This window comes from Tyto alba, unplaced genomic scaffold, assembly GCF_018691265.1.
Source record: "Tyto alba isolate M040663 unplaced genomic scaffold, T.alba_DEE_v4.0 Super-Scaffold_18, whole genome shotgun sequence".
NCBI classification, from domain to species: Eukaryota; Metazoa; Chordata; class Aves; order Strigiformes; family Tytonidae; genus Tyto; species Tyto alba.
Genome location: NW_024881280.1, coordinates 285,098 through 305,884, shown reverse-complemented (window position 1 = coordinate 305,884; position 20,787 = coordinate 285,098). Strand labels below are relative to the sequence as shown.

General features: G+C 38.1%; 1 protein-coding gene across 1 annotated transcript in view; it reads right to left on the bottom strand.

Annotated features, from left to right (window-relative positions):
• The window catches only part of PDHX (pyruvate dehydrogenase complex component X), a 72,650-nt gene that overhangs the window by 9,127 nt on the left and 42,736 nt on the right, over positions 1-20,787 (bottom strand). The window contains exons 7-9 of the mRNA XM_033010807.2: positions 19,839-19,986; positions 11,458-11,516; positions 842-1,000 (exon numbers count right to left, since the gene is read on the bottom strand). Coding sequence (XP_032866698.2) covers positions 842-1,000; positions 11,458-11,516; positions 19,839-19,986 — 366 coding nt within the window. The remainder of the gene's footprint in view (positions 1-841; positions 1,001-11,457; positions 11,517-19,838; positions 19,987-20,787) is intronic.

Sequence of the window (20,787 nt, the reverse complement as noted above, 5' to 3'; positions counted from 1 at the left end):
GAGGTTTGTAATACTGCATTAGTATCAAAGGTATTGGGTATGATAAAGAAAGCACAGTCTATACTTCACTTCTCAATGTTTTCTTCTTGTCATTCTATCACTAATCACAGAATAATGTAACAAACTCAGCTGACCTTCCTCCTTGGTTGGCTATTGCATTAGTGAAAAGATTTGCTTTCACAACACATTCAACATGAAGCAAGCAATATGGACTGGAAAAATTTTAAAAACATACAATTATGAATGTTTTGTGGCATGACACACCTTTTTCTGTTACAACTTTGTTGATTCTTCCCCTCTACCACCACAGACTATTACAATTCCTGTAGTTTTCAATAAAAAACAAAAATTTATAATGTGCAGCTTGTGTCTAGTTTTTGGACAGTTTTATGTCTCAAAAAGCTACTTCCATTGCATTCCCCAGATACTGTAGGCCTCTGATAATCAGCCATTAAATGACAAAAAAAAGGATCAATCTCAAACCCAAAATCTCAAACCCAAAGACTGGAAACACTGAAGAAGTTAACATTAATCCTCATGAGAAAGCTAGATAAAGAAATATAATTATATTAAATTGCAGAAGTCTGTACAGGTTTATTTTTCAAACAGTCTAGCCAGCATTCAACCAAATAACATGATGGCTAAATTATTGTTAACTAAAAATTAACAGAATTGCAAAATGAATAATAATTGTAAAGTCTAAGGAACGCTGAAAGTGCTTTAGATCCATTTTGAAATTGCTCTTGTTATTAATGATGTGTATCTGGGTCATGCTACATTTTCTGCTGCAAAAACTATCTAGCTACTATATTCCTCAGCCTACTGTACATTTAAGACCTACCTTTGCAGAGGCAGCAATTTCCTTTATTCCCTTGGTAGCAACATCTTTTATGATTGGTGTAATGAGACCTCGGTCTGTTGCCACAGCAATAGAAATGTCAATGGACTGCAGTTGCCTGCAGACTTCTCCATCCCAGGTTACGTTCACATCTGGCATTTGCTAGAAGAGAGAGAGAATAAAAAAAGCTGTTAAAAGAACAATGATGTAATCAATTATTAAGAAAAAGAAAAATCCTTTAAGACATGTAGCCACATACAGGCATTCACTAAATTAACTAGTGCCTCAGACTGCTGTCTGTAAATGAAGGTAAAAGAACAGGTCACATCTGTCATCAGGACTGCCATTAGCAAGAGAAAAAAACACAAAAAACAAATCTCTGTGAGGGGGGGTGTCTAAGAACAGATGTACATGATTCTCTTGTTTTCATTTTATTTAAATGTACTTTGTCAAAAAGCATGAATGGATGCTCCAGGAACTGAAAATGGCAGGGCAGCCAGAAAGTTTTTTGGTGCTGCTGGAAAAAAAGTTAATAAAAGCCTATAAATTCCTTCAGGAGTCACTGATACCACCATACGAATGCCCAGCATGCAAAGCTACAAAGCAGTGCTGTCTCATGTAAGTGGTCATAGATACTGTGGAGGTACTACTTCCAATAAATCCAAGCTTATTATTTAGTGACCTTAAGGACTTCATAGTGGAGATGGTATTCCAGAAAAAAGTGAGGGACACATTATCTCTATCTAGACTAACTCCACTATCCATCTATCTCTATCTAAACTAACTCCACTCCTAGAAGCAGCAGTGTAACAGTATTCTCAGTTCCTTCAACACCAAAATGTATACTAAAAAAAAAGAAAAAAAAAAAAAGAAAAAAAAAAGGTGGTAGTACACCTCTTCATCTCTTTGCGAGTTAAATAAACTTCAGGAAAATCCCACGGTATACACAGTTGTAAGATGCCTTCTAGTGGGTGTGGTGTGCAAGTATGACTCTCTGTATAAGGTATCTAAATATCCAAAACAGATGGTAGGGAGTCAATAGAACTTCAGTTTCCCTATGATTAGAATAGTCTTGATTTTAATGTAGACCAGTATTATTTCTCCCATCACTTCAGCAATTAAAGATTGTTTATTTTTGAAGGACAGCTACTATAGTGGCTGTTGCTACTAAGCCCAACCACTTGTGTATATCTGCCTGGAAGTTTTTCTTCCTTCCTCCAGCCTTTCTCCTCCCTGAAGGCTACAATTGTTCTAAGGGACTATCATCTGATGAGCCCACTGCCACACTCACAAAACAATGGCTGTCAAACAGTGAGACCAAGCTGAAAAGTAGAATACATAATTGGACTTGCAACACTAAGACCTGTGAAGAAGAAATTCAGCATGCTAAAGAACCGATATAAGCACTATCTTGAGGTGCTTGCCAAGCAATCACAAACTGTCAAGCCAGCTGCTGTCAGTTCATTCAAGCTATAAGAAAGAAAATATTAACAAAATATGATTTGAACAGTGCCCAGAAAAGAGTCAATAAAACTGTCTTACAAATGCATTCACACCACTGAATTTTGGGGTGGGGAGGAGCAGGAGGAGGTGGGGTTTCTTTTTTAAACTAGTAGTCCACATATTTTCCTGAAACACTGACAGAAAGTAGTTGAGACATGAACTGGATCATGAACTTATTTCTTGGTATACTGAGTTAAATATGGGTTTTCTTTTGTTGTCCTGCTTTTTTTTTGTTTTGTTTTGTTTTTGTTGTTGTTGTTGGTTTTGTTTGTTTGTTTTTTTAATTTATTCTTTTAATAGTTGAACACATGCTAGCATAGAAACAATAGGATAGGACAGCTAGTTTAATGATTACTTCCGTATAAACACAATATTAATGTATTAATGGCCCATTAGAAAAAAAGCCCAAGAGCCAGAAAACAAACCACCTCAGTTTCTTCTAACCCAATGCACGAGAACTCCAGCTTCTCAGAAACAGACCTGGAACACCAACAAATTTACAACCAGCAATGCACTGATTTTACCAGGCTGTATGCATTATCATTTACTGGGTTTGGCTGCTGAATTTTCTTTAAGAAAGTTAAAAATGACACAATACAGATGACTTTCTCATGTTTGCAGCATGGAACTATCTAATCCTTAGGTTCAAGATACAAATGCTGTACTACAAGTGTCATCTGAAAATACTAGGAAAAAAATACAAATCTAATCACAGACTAAATATTTTTATTTGTGTATCAGAAAGAGAAATCATATTTATGAAATTCATTGGTTAGGTCATTTTATGATGGCAGATAAGGAAATCTTATTTTAAATAATGGTAATGAACAACATGCATAATTGAAACAGAAAAGGCCCAAACAATAGGCCTCAAACCAAAGTTGACTTCTGAGTGAATTCCCCGACCAGCAATCAGCATCTTATCAGCAGAAGGAAGCAACCAGCATTTTATCAGTGTGAAAATGCAACCCTGGGAACAATCCCTGGGAACTATAAGTAAACAATAGGAAGTAACTATAAATCCCAAATGTAAAGAAAAACAGAAACTCCTCAGACATGCCTGGATCCTGGCCAGATCCGGACACGCCTGAGTGAGGCATGTCAATCTACCAGATATCTCCTGTGCATTTTGTATAGACTTGTTTGTTAAACTGTGTAAAAGCCGGGCCCTCCCCCAGCACAGACGCAGACCCCACCTACGAGCGGACGCCCTGCGTGGGACTTCCCAGCTGCCGGGAAAGGCTCTGCGACCCTTCGCTGGGACGGGGCTCCCCAGCTGGTGCACGGGGCGGGGGGATGGGAAAGCAGGAGGGCAACTGGTGATGTACCTTTCTTAATCACTATAGCTAGCTTTAAATAGTAATGTCTAGGTGCATTACCTTGCTTATTCTTTCTGCTGCTTTAAACAGTAATGTCTAGGTGCATCACCTTGCTTATTATTTCTGCTGTTTTAAACTAAAGTAAAATAAGCCTATTTCTTTAGCTTGGTGTCTGTGTCCTTTGTGTTAACCCCATCAACTGGCAGAACCAATTTGGTGTCACGGACAGGATTAGAACAAAATGTCATTTTTTAAATCTAAACATAATGAATCAGCTCCATCTGAAATTCCTGGATGGGAAGACCTTCCTTACAGTTCACTGGCTCTTGAATGGGCTAAGGTCGGAGGACCATGTGAACAGTGGGAAAGTCAGCTAAAAGAAGCTGAACCACTGGATGTATTAAAATGTATCCAAACATTATCTATCGAAAAAGGAAAAGAAATTGTGTGTTCGGGAAGACGGGGATGGGTTTTGTTAACAGCATATCGGAAACAGCACCGACAGAAAGAAAAACTGTTGTTAGAGCTCTCCCACATGGAGCGACAGATGTGTGATTGGCAGAATCAAATTGTAATGGTACAGTGTCAAAACAAGTTGCTTGCCGGTAAGTTGGATCCTTATCAGACTGTAGCTGAAAGAGCTGCAGTAAGAATTGCACAGTATAAGAAAAGGAGGGGACGAGTAAACCGTAGGAACGTGCGTGCTGTGATTTCAGAAGCAGGGGTACAGTGGGATCCTGACAGATGGGGTGGAGATATTTGGGATTCTACAGGTTCTGATGAGGCTGGTTCCTCAGATGAACCTGTGGATGTAAAACCAATGTGGAGACGGAAAATAGAATTGGATACTAATGGGCAACAAGTAAGGAGGGGTGTGATTGAGGATTATACTCAGCATGAAATAAATGATATAATTGAAAGATTTAAGCAGAGACCGGGGGAACCCCTGCTCTCTTGGATGGTGCGTTTGCACGATCAGGGAGCAGCAGGGGTAACCCTAGATCGAGGGGACTCTAGGAAGTTTTTAGTTTTGAGTTCTGACTCCTTTGTGCAAGATGCATTCCGAAATAATCCTCAGGATACAAATTTGTTAACCTTGGCTGCCCGGGGATGTAATAATAAATACCCCACGGAGAATGATTGGCCAGGTGGGGAACGTCCCTGGTATGCTTTGCGAGATGGTATACAGCGGGTGAAGGAGGAAGGGATGAAACTGGCAATCTTTATAGGAGACCCTGACAGAATGATGCAAGCTGCCTTGTCTGTCACTCATAGAAACCGACTGATTAAAACTGCCCCACCAGCATATAAAAATGTAATAATGACTCAATTAATGAGACCGGAAATCCCACTGATGAAATAATTGAAAAAATACAGCAGCTAGGTGATCTTGGAGAATGGGGCCCCCGAGGAAGTGCAGGAAACTGAGATACTCGGGACAGCCCTAAAGGAAGTGAGAACAGAGTTTCTCTCAAGGAAATGCTTACAGCTTTATTGAAGGATGGCCTATCTCGTGAAAAGATCGATGGTGTTCCAGCTAACGAGCTGTGGCGAATATACAAACAAAGAGGGCTGAATAAGTCTAGCAGGAGAGTGCAGAGTTCTGAAACTAGGAATCCAGGGGTAACTCAGCCTACAGCACCTCCTCCTGAGCCCCAATGGGACTTCCCATCTGCAGAGGGTGGGCCCTCCGTGGGCAGATCAGTTGTTCTGGGGGAAAGGGAGAATTTGAAGCTGTATTCTGATTTATACCCATGGAAGGAGACTAGGGAAATTGTCCAGCGTAGTAAACAGGAATGAAATTATGGCCAAGCTCCAGTGCAATGGGCACGGAAGGACCGACGGCCCCATGTGGAGGTCCAAATATTTTGGAAAAAATGGTCCTCACAAACAGTAAAAAGCCTTAGTTGACACAGGAGCGGAGGCGTCCTTGATACATGGGAATCCAAAGAAATTTAAAGGACAACCTGTAATTATTACAGGTCTGGGAGGGAAACAAATTGAAGCTGTACAAACTCAAATTGAAATGAAAATAGGAAACCTCCCAAAACGACTGTATTCAGTCATGATTGTCCCCATTCCTGAATACATAATAGGAATAGACATTTTGAAGGGACTAACTTTGAATCTCCCAGACGGTCAGTACCAGTTTGGGGTGAAAAAATCATATCAGTATTAGAACAATTTTAGTAGGAAAAGTGAAAATGCCTCCTGTACAGATTCCTGCTGCTACTAAATTAGTGACTATGAAACAATATAGAATTCCAGGAGGGCATGAGGAGATATCACAGACAATTAAAGATTTATTAGATGCAGGAGTGTTGAAACCAGTTACCACAGCTTGGAACAATCCAGTATGGCCTGCCAAGAAAATTGATGGGTCATGGAGAATGACAGTAGATTTTAGGGAATTAAATAAACACACCCCACCACTTACAGCAGCTGTACCAGATACTATTACTTTAATAGAAAAGTTTCAAAAGCATCCAGGGACTTGGTCTGCTGTAATAGATTTAGCTAACGCCTTTTTCACTATCCCAGTTGCAGAGGAGCATTAGGACCAATTTGCCTTCACCTGGCAGGGACCACAGTGTACCTTTACCAGATTGCCTCAGGGATGGCTGCATAGTCCAACCATTTGCCATCGGACAGTGGCTGAGCATCTGGATAAGATAAAATTGCCTCCTCATATGCAAATAGTGCATTATATTGATGATATCCTAAATCAGGGAAACGATGAGAAGGAAGTGCAACAAATACTTGAATAGGTGGTAGATCATATGAGACAGAAAGGTTGGGAAATTAATCCTAACAAGATTCAAGAACCATCCCAAACAGTAAAATTTTTAGGAATTCAGTGGCATTGTGGGCATCGGGAAATACTACCCAAAACTCGCACAACTATTGATATTGCCAGTTTTGAAAGCAATTGTGAAAAAAGGGGATCCACCTCAAGTCACCACTGTTCATGGAGATAAAGGGTTTGGATCAACTAATTTCAATAACGGAGCTAAAGTATGGGTCCAGAGTTCAAGCGGACCTCCTGAACCAGCTGAAGGAATAGCCACAGGAAAAGACAATACTGTTTTAATCATGAAACCTGGACAGGAAAAATGGGAATATGTTCCTGCGACTAAATGTTATCTGCGAGAATAACTAGATGTCTTAAGATTCTATCTTTTAGATCCTGCTAAGGTGGATTTGCCTGTGTATCATCATGGTCCATTTGGGAAAGGCTTTCACACCAGGATGGCCACTGGAAGGTCCACGAGAGACACCGCTGTCCTGGGTTGAGTGAGTGGTGGAGTTTTTTGGTGGCAGGGGAGGGGGCTATCGGGGCGGCCCCCTGTGAGAAGCTTCTCGAAGCTCCCCCAGCTCCACGTCAGCTCCACTTCTGTTTGGGAAACTGAGCCAATCGGCTGCGCCTCTGCGATAACGTATTTAAGAAGGGACGTGGTGACATGCAGGGGGACTGGAGAGGAGGAGGTGCGGCAGCTGCGTGAACACCAAGGTCAGTGGAGGAACGGAGGAAGAAAGGGGGGGGGAGGTGTGCCGGAGCAGAGACCCCCCTGTATCCTGTGGTGAGACGGCAGGGCGGCCCACCCTGCCACCCATGAAGATCTACGGTGGAGCAGACATTGATTTACAGCCTGTTGTTCCTGCTCAGCTGATCAAGGTTCTGTGCCCGAAGAAGGCCGGGGTCTCATGGGAAAAGGCAGCCCCGCTGCTGTAATTCAGTGCTGGGAGGATTGCAGCATGCGGGGGTGTCCCACGCTGGAGCAGCTCGGGAAGGGCTGCAGCCGTGGGAGGGAATCCAGTCGGAGGGAGTTAGTGACCCATGACGGAGCAGTGTGGGGAATGCTGCGGCCCGTGGGAGGGACTCATGTCGGAGAAAGTTTGTGGAGGACTGTCTCCTGTGAGAGGGGGACCACGATGGAGCAGGAGGAACAAGTTTTGGACACTCCCCTCACCGAACATGAAGGAAGCGGCAGCACTGCCTGCACCCCCCATTCCCTGCCCCTGCACCACTGGGGGAGGAGGTAGAGATATCGGGAGCAGAGCTGAGCCCGGGGAGAAGGGAGGGGTGGGGGGAAGGTGTTCTCAAGATGTGGCAATGCTTCTCACTGTCCTACTCTGTTATGTGTTGTTAGTGTCTGTAATAAATGTATGTTCTTTTTTTTCCTTCCCCTAACGAGTCTGCCTTTTGCTCGTGATCATAAAAGGGGGATTTTCCCCCATCCCAGTCCTATCTTGAACCCCAAGCCTGGCTCTCTGTCCCTTCTCATTGCCGGAGGGGAAGGGAGAGAGAGATGCTGCATTGTGGTTGGCTGCCAATCAGGCCTAAACCACGACAACCGCTTAGGTGGCAATGGAAAAGTGCAACCAAGACAAGACAACAGGATAATTTCCGTTGCAAAGCCAATTCTGCCTGTATCATAGCCAATGTTACTTTCGGTACTCAGTTTATTGAAATATTCAGTGAATCTGTGTAAATGGACAATTTTGCCCAAAAGCTTTGATATGTTTGTAGAAATCAGTGCTAAGCATGTTTGTATGGTAACAAATGATAAAAATCTTATAGAAATGTATAATCTAACTACTCCATTTTCGGGATGCCTCAGAAATGTATTCTATCTCATCTGGCACGGAGAGATGTATACTTTTTATTCAACGCATGAAGAACAACTAACCATGTACTGGCATCCCCAAGGCTTAGGACTTAATGGAATCAGCTTATCCCTGACTCCACTGAAAACCATCATGGAACAATCAGAACATTTGCGATGACACCTGGAACAACGAAATAAAACTCTGTCAGACTCTGTGATACAGACTGTAATCACAAAGAATCAACGAATGTCGCTAGCTAGCCAGATGGAGAAGGAGACTGCACACCACTGGTGGGACATCTTTACTGGGTATTCATCCTCTGCAACCCAAGTGTTGAATTTCTTAATACATCCTCTTGTAATATTGTTAGTTATCATTATTATTATTACTTTATATAATTGTTATGTATGGTATTGTATCAAACGGACAGAGTGAACATATTGGGCTCTTCCAACAGGGTCGTGATCTTCACTCATAAGTCAAAGGACCGATTGAAACAAAAAGGGGCCCAAACAATAGGCCTCAAACCAAAGTTGACTTCTGAGTGAATTCCCCAACCAGCAATCAGCATCTTATCAGCAGAAGGAAGCAACCAGCATTTTATCAGTGTAAAAACGCATCCCTGGGAACTATAAGTAAACAATATGAAGTAACTATGAATCCCAAATGTAAAGAAAAACAGAAACTCCTCAGACATGCCCGGATCCTGGCCAGATCCGGACACGCCTGAGTGAGGCACGTCAATCTACCAGATATCTCCTGTGCATTTTGTTTAGACTTGTTTGTTAAACTGTACAAAAGCCGGGCCCTCTCCCAGCACAGACGCAGACCTCCCCTACGAGCGGACGCCCTGCGTGGGACTTCCCAGCTGCCGGGAAAGGCTCTGCGACCCTTCGCTGGGACGGGGCTCCCCAGCTGGTGCACGGGGCGGGGGGATGGGAAAGCAGGAGGGCAACTGGTGATGTACCTTTCTTAATCACTATAGCCAGCTTTATGTAGTAATGTCTAGGTGCATTACCTTGCTTATTCTTTCTGCTGCTTTAAACAGTAATGTCTAGGTGCATCACCTTGCTTATTATTTCTGCTGCTTTAAACTAAAGTAAAATAAGCCTTTTTCTTTAGCTTGGTGTCTGTGTCCTTTGTGTTAACCCCGTCAATTGGCAGAACAATAATTCACATGTATGTTCTTTCAAAGTACAGTAAAGCAGCCTAATAGTTAAATGGACAGGAAGCTACTTGTCTTCTAAGTTTCAGACAGTAATTTAAAAAAAACAACAGAAAACTTCTATTATATAAGCAGGAGTAATAAAAAGTACACTGAATGTTCATATTCAAGTCATTCTTTCACATACAGACACATTGTAAACTAGGATTACATCCCCTCATCTTTCCTGACTGGTCTTTTTTGTGTAGAAGAGAAACACAAAACCTCATCTTTCATTCCTCTCTCTCCCTCTCTGTCTCCTGTTCCTTTCACCTGCTCTCTGGTGCAGAGATTTGCCATCTCACACTTGCAGCTACGAGTTCACAGTAATTTTTAGATGTCACCATCTCCTTGCATAGACTTATTAGGCCACAAAAAGAAGCTTCTTCCTATGTTCACATCTAACAAATGCGCAGAAAGCATATAGAGCTCTGCCGTCAATTTCTGGTATAGAATAACTTGGGAAGTTTTTTCCAATCTATCCAATGCCCAAAATTTCTCTCAGGCACTTGCTTATGAAACTGCCCAGAATCCTGTCTATTTTCTGTAAAAATCTGTATCTCTTGCAATTATACATTAATATTTAGATCATGTTTAGCTAGAAATTTCTCAAGTCCGTTCCAATGCAGTGTTCTCTCTTAATTCCATACATCCATGGGAATAGTTCCCCAACTTAAGTGTAACTTCCTCTTTCAGCTTTTGAATAGTTAAAACAATCCTTGCAAATGAGAAAAATGGCTCTCACTCCCTTTCTGAAATTTTTAATTGTTGTGAGGTAATGCAATTAGTGTGGATCCTTGTTCTGCTTTATCTTGTCTCTTTGTAGCTTTTAGATCCCACTGCTCAATTGATGCAATGACATCAGAAAAGTTTAGCTTTTCTAGGTATTTACCTAGAAGGTGTGATCACTGTGCAATTAAGAAGATATAGGTAACAAATCCATGGCAATACCAAATTGTTACAAAATCTGCATTCATTGTTACACGTAAATACATTGTCTTGATGACAAGGGCAACCCCCACAGGATAATTTGAGGATCAATTGTGTGTCCCCCAGAGATCTTCTCCAGCTGTTAGTGATCACTAAAAGACACCATTTCCTCCTGAATCTTAAAAAAGGCTGGTCAGAGTTCCCACCTATGACTTACTCTAAAATTAAGTGCAAACTGACTTTAAACCAAAATCATTCCACATTTAAGTGAAACCATCACAGTTCTTTCTTGTTACAAGTTTGGAAATAAGATTAATTTCACATTATGTTTTTCAGGTGATTATATTTGAGACACTATAGGCTAAGAGGAGAGTTCCAGTGTGGGAATTCTAAAAATTAAGTGACACTGGGAGTGTTTTCCAAGTAGAGCAATCAACACAGATTGGATGGCAATGTATCCAGTTCCACCCAGAGAATATGCAAATAGCTTCTTGAGACTGGAAAGCCTCTGTAGTATGGCATGGAATGAGCAGACCCTAATGAAATTTAAGATCTTAACTTCAGGATGTATTGCAACTGTTTAACTTTTACATTGACAAAGGCAACAATGACAATTCTTAGCAATAAGCAAAGATGGGCGGCCTGAAGAATTTTTAATTCAAAGCAGAGGTCACTGAATTAGCCATCAGAATATATCTGAGGTAGTAGATTGGCATAAGACTTGAACAAATATTTGTTTATAACTGTAAGAGAAAATAAGATAAAACAGTAAAGAACAGAAGACTTATCTTGCCAACTGCTTTAGTCTGCTGACAAAGCATCTACCATTATCTGCAGATGATAGCTGTAGTAAGTTCTTATTTTTACAGTTCACAGCATAGACAGTGTAGAGAATTTTACCTGGAGAGCTTAAAAAAGCCTGACAATAAGTGATAAAGAATTACAAGCTTTGCTATGATCACATTCATGTTTCCATATAGGCTCACAAAATACTTCTCTTATCTCCTTGGCAGTTTACTATAAAACATTTTTTAAGTCAATTATTCACTTACCATCAGAGTAACTGCAGTTGCCTTGATAATAAAATCATTTACAGATACTTTAATGTCATCTGCAAAAAGAAAAAAAGACAACAATCATTGCTCGTAAGATTTGTTTATCAGCATTTGTGTGATGGCAAGATTCCAGTGATTCAGCAGATATACTTCTTTGAAACATTGCAAGAAAGTAACTTATCTTCAAACTACAATCACAAAAGCAAGAACACTTTTCTCCCCCTTGGGACAGAAGGAGTATTATCAAGTATCATCTCTCTTGAGCAAATACATTCTTGCTAGCTGTTACTAGAAGATCAAAAAAGCTGCAAATTTTAGTATTACTACTCATTCTTATAAGTAGCAGCCCGTATGTTTTTTATGCTTTACATATTTACTGTCTGTGTAGAAATCTACTGTAGGATCTAAATATACAGAGACAATACTGGAGACTACTATTCTTTATGTAACGTGCTACATTAAATGGAATAACTGCAGAGATCAGCTTTCATTCAGCTATGAATCAGAAGTATGTTATTCTCCAGTGACTTCTGGAGTCTTATGTATGAATTAGCAAGGTGAAGGCATCTGGCAATCTTTAAAATGGGTTAACAACATATTCTAATGCATGCTACAAAATAATGAGTGACAGAGTTGTTAAAAGCAAAGCTACACACAAAAAAAGGCAGCACAAGCCAGAAGCAGATAAAATAACCTTGAGAAGACTAGGTTTTTTCAATGTGAGCCTAAGAATTACTGTGTAACTTAGTACACTTGCATTCTTTCCCAAAAGCTCTGGAGAAAGGAGGTATGGAAACAATGGCTATATTTGCTCTGCTTTATTTTTCTCCCAGTCTTAGGAGACCAGAAGTACTAACTAAAATCAGAACTAGCAGCAGACACAAAGACTATAGATACAATGCAGAATATGCCACAGTTGATACAAGATTATCCTGAACATGCATGATATTTCACAATATTAAATGCATCGTTCTCACACTAAAAAAGTTACATTACTCTGCTACCACCGCTGACTGCTGAACAGATCAAGAAGCAAAACTAATTCATTTTGAAGTCTGATTTAGGGCATGTAATACATATACCTTTAAAAATGCTTTTGTAAAGGGGAAATTCCTTATAGATAATTATATTAAGTGAAATCTTCTTAAGCGATCACAAATTTAGAGGAATGAAGCAAGTATCCACTTAACTACATAACTGACGTGCAACATTTACCACAATTAGTAATCTATGTATAAGAAGACAGAATTCTAACACAGCACAATGGAACTTGCAAGTACTATGTCACACTAACAAAATTTCACATCAAACAAACCTGTATCTTGGGCATCAAATGTATTCTGGTATTTTATATTTTGATTTATATATTACATTCCTAACTCTTGGCAAAAATGTCACTGTCCACTAGGGGGACAGGAATACAGTGAAAAATGCAGGAGCACTGTTACAGGAAGAATATCTGATAATATTTTCCCTACTGTAAACTTCAGTGATTGAGGGTAAAATTGCTGTATTTTACCCTTAAATCATAGCAGTTTACAGTACAAAATACTGCATAAAACTTCCACATTATGTTTCATCATGTAGTGGAAACCACCAGCATTTCCATCAGAAAAATATATCAAACAACTATCAGGACCATCTCTGCAATTCAATTTTATGCCAAGACATATGGCTCTCTCCCACCTCTCCATTTTTAAAAAAAATATTAACTATGAATCTATAGTAGCAGGAAAGATGTGAAAAATTTTAAGTGAGCATTCCTTAGACATTTTTTTACTTCGTTTCTTATGACCTGTTGCTGTTTAAAGAAGAAGTCAACATCATAAATTGTCTTTGACATTAACTTGTGAATAAGATACCATTAAACAAAAAAAAAAGTATGAAGAAAAGTGACCTGGGTACTGTTGTGTAAAGTAGACATTCAAAATTCCAGTGAAAGGAGAAGCAGCTCCTGTATCACCATCTAGAAAATCTGAATATACCAGTCTAATTTAATTTAGGACCTCACAAATGGATGGACAAGCACGGGCTAGTCACCAGTACATAACATTAGCCCTCCAATGTCAGCATTCTACTTCTTAGGTATAAAGTTCTGTAACACTAAGCTGAGAGAAAATTTACTCACAGGGTAAAGCCTCAGGAACAGCAAATAATTATGAAGTACCCTAACACTCCTGGAGGACTTATGTCTTGTGCTATAATGCCACATCAAAAGATCTCCATATTGGAATACCCCCAGTAAAACCAAACCAGTCGAAATTGCTAGATCTGGCTGCAAGTAGATCTTTTGTTATATCAAGAAAAACATGGGTCAAGGAGAGAGAAAGGAGTATCCACTTCTTTGTCAGACACACATATCACCACATGAACACTTATCTGTGCCTAAAACCTAGCTGGTCCCTCTGTATATAGAACCTTTCAAGGCTAACTTCATGAGGTTAATCTTGAAAACCCTTTTCTACACATCCACATGGTAACACATTCATGTAAAGAAAGTTAACTTGGACCTTGAAGGTAGTTTCTGATGTTGCACTGTGATAATAAAGCTGTTCAACCTTGCACCAGAGGCAAAGCTTTCTGTAAATCAAAAATCCTTCTACTCTTGAGTACCAGTATCTAAATGACCCAAGCGGTAGAATCTTATTAAAGATTTAAGATGGAAGAGATGCCACATATAAAAGCTATAGTACCATTCCGGGGTAGAGGGTGTGGGGCAACAACAACCTATATCTGGGATAATATACATTGAATATTGGATTGCTAATGTGCCTGCCTTTCCCTGAAGACAAGAAAATTACTCATTTGACTTATGTTGCTCTTGTCATACAAAGGAATTATGGATGGGACCAAGAAAGCTTCTGAAAACCTAGGCACTTTGTCTAGGAAAACTACAATCCCATATTTAAAAAAAAAAAAAACAAAAAACAAAAAACAAACAACAAAATATCCCCTACAAAAACCATAAAGGCTAAAGATATCTTTCAACTCTTGTTCTATTGCTTTTCTCCATCATGCTACAAAAACCCCAAACAACAAACAAAAAAACCTTGTAAGAAATAAAGATGGGTAAATAGCACCAAGAATGTTTTGGTCAAATCACTAAAAGATTTTGTCACAATTTGCTTGAAGAGCAACTCCTTGTGGATCATCACCCAAAGCTACAGTAATAAAAATACTACTTTAAAATTTCCAATGTGTCAGTGGTCAGAAGTATTTGTGTGACTTTGGAGCCTATATTTTGTTGACTTAAAAAACTGATAGTTGTCTCCTCAGTGATAGAAAACCATATTTTGCTCTCTACCAGATTATTTATTAGAAAAGTTATTTAATACACATTGTGCAATGTGTACTTTGCACTTAAGAATAAAGGGGCACACAGAAGTGTGTATCTCCCCAGGATACCAAGAAATACCAACTTTTACCTCTTTATGCATTTGTATAAGTGCCTTATCAATGAAGGATTCACACCCATCTATTTACCAAAGTTCGGTACCCAAACCTTCTCTTTCAAGAGCTGAAAAGGGATGTGACATCAGGATATCTATTCACAAAAGCACAAACTGTTTTATTACTGCTCATTGCTAGCTAGAAAAAAACCCACCCTCTTCCTTCCTTCTATTTGACATCAGTCCAAACTGACTCTTCTACCTCCTGCATGCTCAAATACATTTCAAGTTGCAGACACTTCAAAAGATCATGTCAGACACTATTTGAACTCATTATTTCTGTGAAACCAACATGTTTTCTTTCAGATTTGCTTTAATCCATTCCAATTATCAGTAAAGCTTCAAATGAAAAACAAGCTTTATTTTTACAAAACGTATTGATTAAAATATTGTTTTCAGTTATGTATAAGAGAATAAACATAACAAAAAAGTATAACATTTTAAACATACATGATACACATTTTTCCCAGATTGTCATTTAAGGTTTCTCCAAGACATTGCTTAGCTACTGCAATTTGACAGAACCATACCTCATGGGGACCACTTTCTAGAACAGACCTCAAAAACTAATTGTCGGACCCTTAAAATTCACTCTCCCAACTCCAGAACTGCTTACATTGATAGCCCTCCAAGATGACATAATTTCTTCCTTTAGTCTTATTTCCTCCTCATTCTTATTTTCAAGAAATGCAACCTTCAGATGTAGAGCAATACGTTGTAACAACTCATATTTCTTCCCCATCAATCTTTCAAGCTCTCTTCTTTGTCAGTTTGGATTAGGTTCTTCATACTTTCAGGAGTTTTGCTAAACATAGCCCTACTTACAACCTAGAAAACTTTAACTTAAAAAGGTCCTCTTACTCTTTCATGACTTTTCAAAGTCATTATTATATTTTGCTTTGAAAATAATAACTGAGTAAAGTTGCAAAACTGATATAAAAACTGAAGGTAATTTGATAGATTCTTCCTTAGTCACATGCAGCTTCTGAAAAAATTTTTCAGGAAGAAATTATGACTCAAGTTGAATGAATGTGCAATATTTTGATGATTAACAGTGTTTCTTTTTTTACAGCCCAATGATCCTTGTGATTTGGGATCAGTTTTCTTGGCTGTTGTTCAGACCCCTCTAACTGGCTTATACAAGCGTGAAAGTATCTGCGGCCTGATTCTGTGAGTAAGTCTTTAAGTTTTACAAATTTCAGCTAAACCTTATAAGATGCAGCATTCTCAGAACTACACCTAATTTGTGCAAGTTATAGTCATGGCAATATCAGCAATAGGTGGCCACAGCTTTCACGCTCTTCTCTAAATGCTTCAATAAAGGAGAAGAAATCACTCAGTTTCTCAATCAGTACAACAATAAAAATGTAAATTAAAACTATCCTGTTATGCTATACTGAATGCAGAGTTCACATGGCTTCAGAAAACTACCATTTCAACCTGAACCTATAAGCTTTCAAACCATGATAGCAATGATGAAGCTTTAGAACAAAACTTGAAGTGTCACATGGCACTGCCTTAGACCTATAAATATTCACTTTTCATTATTGTGGTAATGTCTACCACAGCATACACTATTAATTCTATTTCTACTACTTGGTGTAATACTGAGGTTACACAACTGAAAAATGAATTATTGAGAATAAATGACCTAAGTGATACTGGAAAAAAGGACTAATTGAACAACACCAAAAAGAAGCCATGTGAGATTTTTTTATGTACCTTCCTCTTGTGTAGACAGCTGCATTCTCCCATGAATGTCCTGAGTCTTTAGAAACAAACTTTGGTCCTTAAAAAAAAGTACAGAAAAGTACAGTAGGATCAAAAGACCCCAAACTGTTTCTCCTCATTATAAAATAATAGGCCTTCAGAATTTTTTAACCAAGTGACAGACTTAGTACTATGAGATGTATGTGCACATGTCTCCTTTGTGAAACAGAACTTATACTACTTGCGTATGCAGCCTGAATAGTGTGGAAAATGAGATTTCATAAAATGGAACAAATGATGAAAATGAAATTTATAAAGTGGCAGAGATTAATCTGCGTGCCTGGAATAGTATCTAAACTTCATAGGTATTGAAAAGTCAAGTTTTATAAACAAATAAATTATTCTTTCACCAGCATAATTAGCTAAACCTATCAAAAGAAAAAGTAATCAATATTTCCCCAATTTGGTTTGAAAAGGGATCTCTCCTCTAAAAGAATGAAAATTAATTTAAAAAGCTATGCCTAATTAGTTTGGCTGCAACTGATAAAGTAGACATCAACTAAGCTCAACCTATTACCAACAGAAAAAATGCAACAGATGTCATGTCATTTTAGGCAGAGAGAGATATTGTCAATTCAATAAACAGTAGTGCTAACCTCAGATGCTAGAAATAAATATTATTCTTTGTGAAGAATATTCCACATTTTACAGAAACTTAAGACCAGAAGAATCACTTACAGATGTTGAGGTCAATCATACTACATGATCTTGACTAATTCATCAAGTTCTGCCTTAAAACCAGACAGATTTCCTGAGAAGGCTGCTCTTCCTGGACAGCTGCAGCCAAACCTCATTTCTCAGTGAATTAGAATTAGTTAGAGCTCCATGGACAAGCAGTGAATTGAAGGCAGGCCTTGCTCCCACCCAGGCCCGTCTCCATTTCCCTCAGCTACTGGTTCTTACTTTGCAACATCACCTCAATTGTGCTTCTATTTGCATTTAAGTTTTACAAGTCTGATGAAAAAATGTGTCAGTGGATTGGGGCAGCTTAAAATAACTCAAGTTTTGGCATCAGAGGGAATGAAGACACTACAGAGGCAGAAACATACTGCACTTTTTCAACTGTTTAATCCAGCTTTTCTGTGAAGAAAAATATCTCCCCTCAAAAAATCTGTAACCTCTGCAAGTAGTTTGGGAGATAAGTAAAGATAGAAGATGTGATGAAAAAGTACAGTGATTCACTAATTTTTTCCATAGCTTACCAGATTGGTGACAGAGATATAACCTTTCTGAGAAAAATAGTCTGACAGTGCAACTGCTCAACAATTCTCCCTCTGATTTGATTTCATTACAGTCCTTTAAATTCTTGTTCAATATGTGTATTTAATGTAATATAGCCTTAAGTATTATGGGAAAAAAGGAACATTACATTACGAAATAAGTTTTTCCTCAGGCTTAACTATCTCCCAGTCAAAACATAGAATTTTTAGGAAATCCTCTAACTTAAGGTGAGTTACTGAAGAGCAAGATGACCTAGATTAATATAAGCCTAAACTACTCAGCTGTAAATGTGACTTGATCAAATTAACTTACAGATGTCAAAGCTTTATGAAAACACTCCTTTCCACATTTTTGACATTGGTATTTAGAAAAAGACTGCACTGTGTTGGTGTCCTCTTTACAGAATATTAAAACAGATACCAAAATAAATAAAGAAGAGAGAAAAAGAAAAATGCTAGTAACTGCAGGCAATTGCAAGAAAAAACCTAATATAAAACAATGCTTTCCTAAAGAGTTTCCACAGGTTTTGGGTTAAGACCTTCACAAATTATGAAACTGGAGCCACTTCCTGTAGATAACATTAAAATTAGTATATTAACCAAATATTTCTAAATATAATAGAATTTATTTAAATTAAGATTATGAAGTTAAAATAATAAAAAAAAACACCCTAGCTTTCATTCAGGCTTTTTAACACAACTAAGTAGAAGTCCTTGAACAAAAAGACACTAAGCAAACAACACTGTTTCGATATTTTGAAAGAAAATGAAGTACCTGCCTGAAGAATGTTCTATTGAAAAATACTCTTGGTTTTTTAAATGCATGTCATACATACTTTGTTCAACCGAGATTTGGGAAAGAAGATTCTAGAGTCTGCACAGTTAATTCTGAAATGATTAAAATATGCTGTTGCACAGTACACTCAGCTGATTTTAGCAAAACCAAAAACAGTTTTAGCAAAAAACAAAACAATCTTTGATTATGACCTTAAACTTCAATAACTTTTTCTAAATAAGTAATTTCAGTGAATACAAGTTAAGACAAAAAGGGAAAATTTAATTTCTTAATCTTATACATAGACATTTATGTATAAATAAGACACAGTGGACATTATGAAAATTGGGATTTACACACACATATCTATAGAGAAATACTGATAACTTTTATCCAATTTTTTAATTTAATCCAATTATATTTTAAACCAACGTATATTTTAAAATTATCCAGTTTTCTGTGGGACAGATTTCTATTCCAACAGCTTAAGATAGCTTTAAGCATATAAATTTCAATGAGCCTCCTTCACATTAATACCAGTACTTTGCCTTCAAGAGGAATTCACCATACATTGGCTGGCATGTGCTAAAAATTTGCTTTCCTTCCTCACCATGGATAAAGCCATTCTTACCCAGAATTTGGAAAGCTGCATTAGCTTTTATTTTCCAGTAAATTCAACAAAGAGGTCATCAAAACTAAATTTTCACATTGTACCTAGGACAGAATTACAGAATCATAGAATACCAGGTTAGAAGGGACCTCAAGGATCATCTGGTCCAATTTTAATTTGAAGCTTCCTATATTATCTTTCACATTAATAATTTGAGATTTTAACCATCAAGAAGCTAAATATTGCTGCACCTGGATGGAAGGAAACAAAAACCTACTGGACAAACTGTAGTCCTGTGTTAAATTGCAGTTGTGTATAGTGTTGTTTTAGCTGGCAAAGTAACAACTCTGTCTTCCTGTATCTTGACAAATTGTCCAATTCAATAATCACAGGGAACTACAGCTTGAGTCCAACATACAGAATACTGAAAAAGATTATTTGATTGCACATTGTTCTGCCTATACAAAAATCTGCACTTCCTGTGCAAATTATGTAGACAAGATAAACCATGCATTAATACCACAGGTTACAGTAAATCAGGTTAAATCACTAACCTTTGGCCAATTCCTTTCTTAATTTCAAAATAGCATCAATGTCACAGTCAGCAGCAGCATACGCATGAGGTATAGTAGATTTAGACTCTGTTAATCTCTTAGCAATAACTCTTCGGATGTTGCTAGCTGGGATTTCTGTGAATGTGCCCTGAAAGAGATCATATACATATTAAATATCAAAAGAGCAAACATACTTCCCCTTTGTTGAAACAGGACTTCAGCATTGTTGCATTACCATCAGTGACTCCTGCTCACTTCAAATATCTCCTAGGTATCAAAAAGTGATACATTCCAACTCCTGAAATCAATATGATTAAGACCACTGAGTGTTCTAGTCTATTCCACTTAACGTGGATCAACACAACAGGTTTTAAAGAATACAGACAGTTTCACTTTACCGTATATAACTAATCCTACTATTCTAGCAGATTGTTTAAAAAAGTATTTCCAAATATTCAGGCATTAATTCTCAGCCAGCGTATGCAAGCACTGTTACTTCTGCCAGAGCTGGCATACTGCTCAGAATATACTTTGTTCCACTTAAATTATAATAGAATATTTCCTCAGTAAGGTACTGCTTTTTCAGATTCCCAAGTGGTTTCTCAATACAGGCTTTACTGTGCATCTTTTGTTATTCTTCTCTCTCCTTCCAGACATATTCAGTATTGTTTCACTGCAGAAGTTTTCCCAGCTTTTTCACAGAAGCAAGTCAACTTTTGAGGAATCTCTTAAAATATCAGTGACTACAGAAAGCAAGAAAATAAGTGATTCTGTAAAACATTATTTCATATACCTAATCTATTGTATGTATACTACATACTGAGTAGTACTAAACACAATGAAATGCAGTATATATGTTCTGGTGCAATCATAGAAACATTTTTTCTGTAACAGAAAAATATTTAAGTTTGAGCTTTCTGTACATTGTTTGGTTCTTTGTACAGTGAAA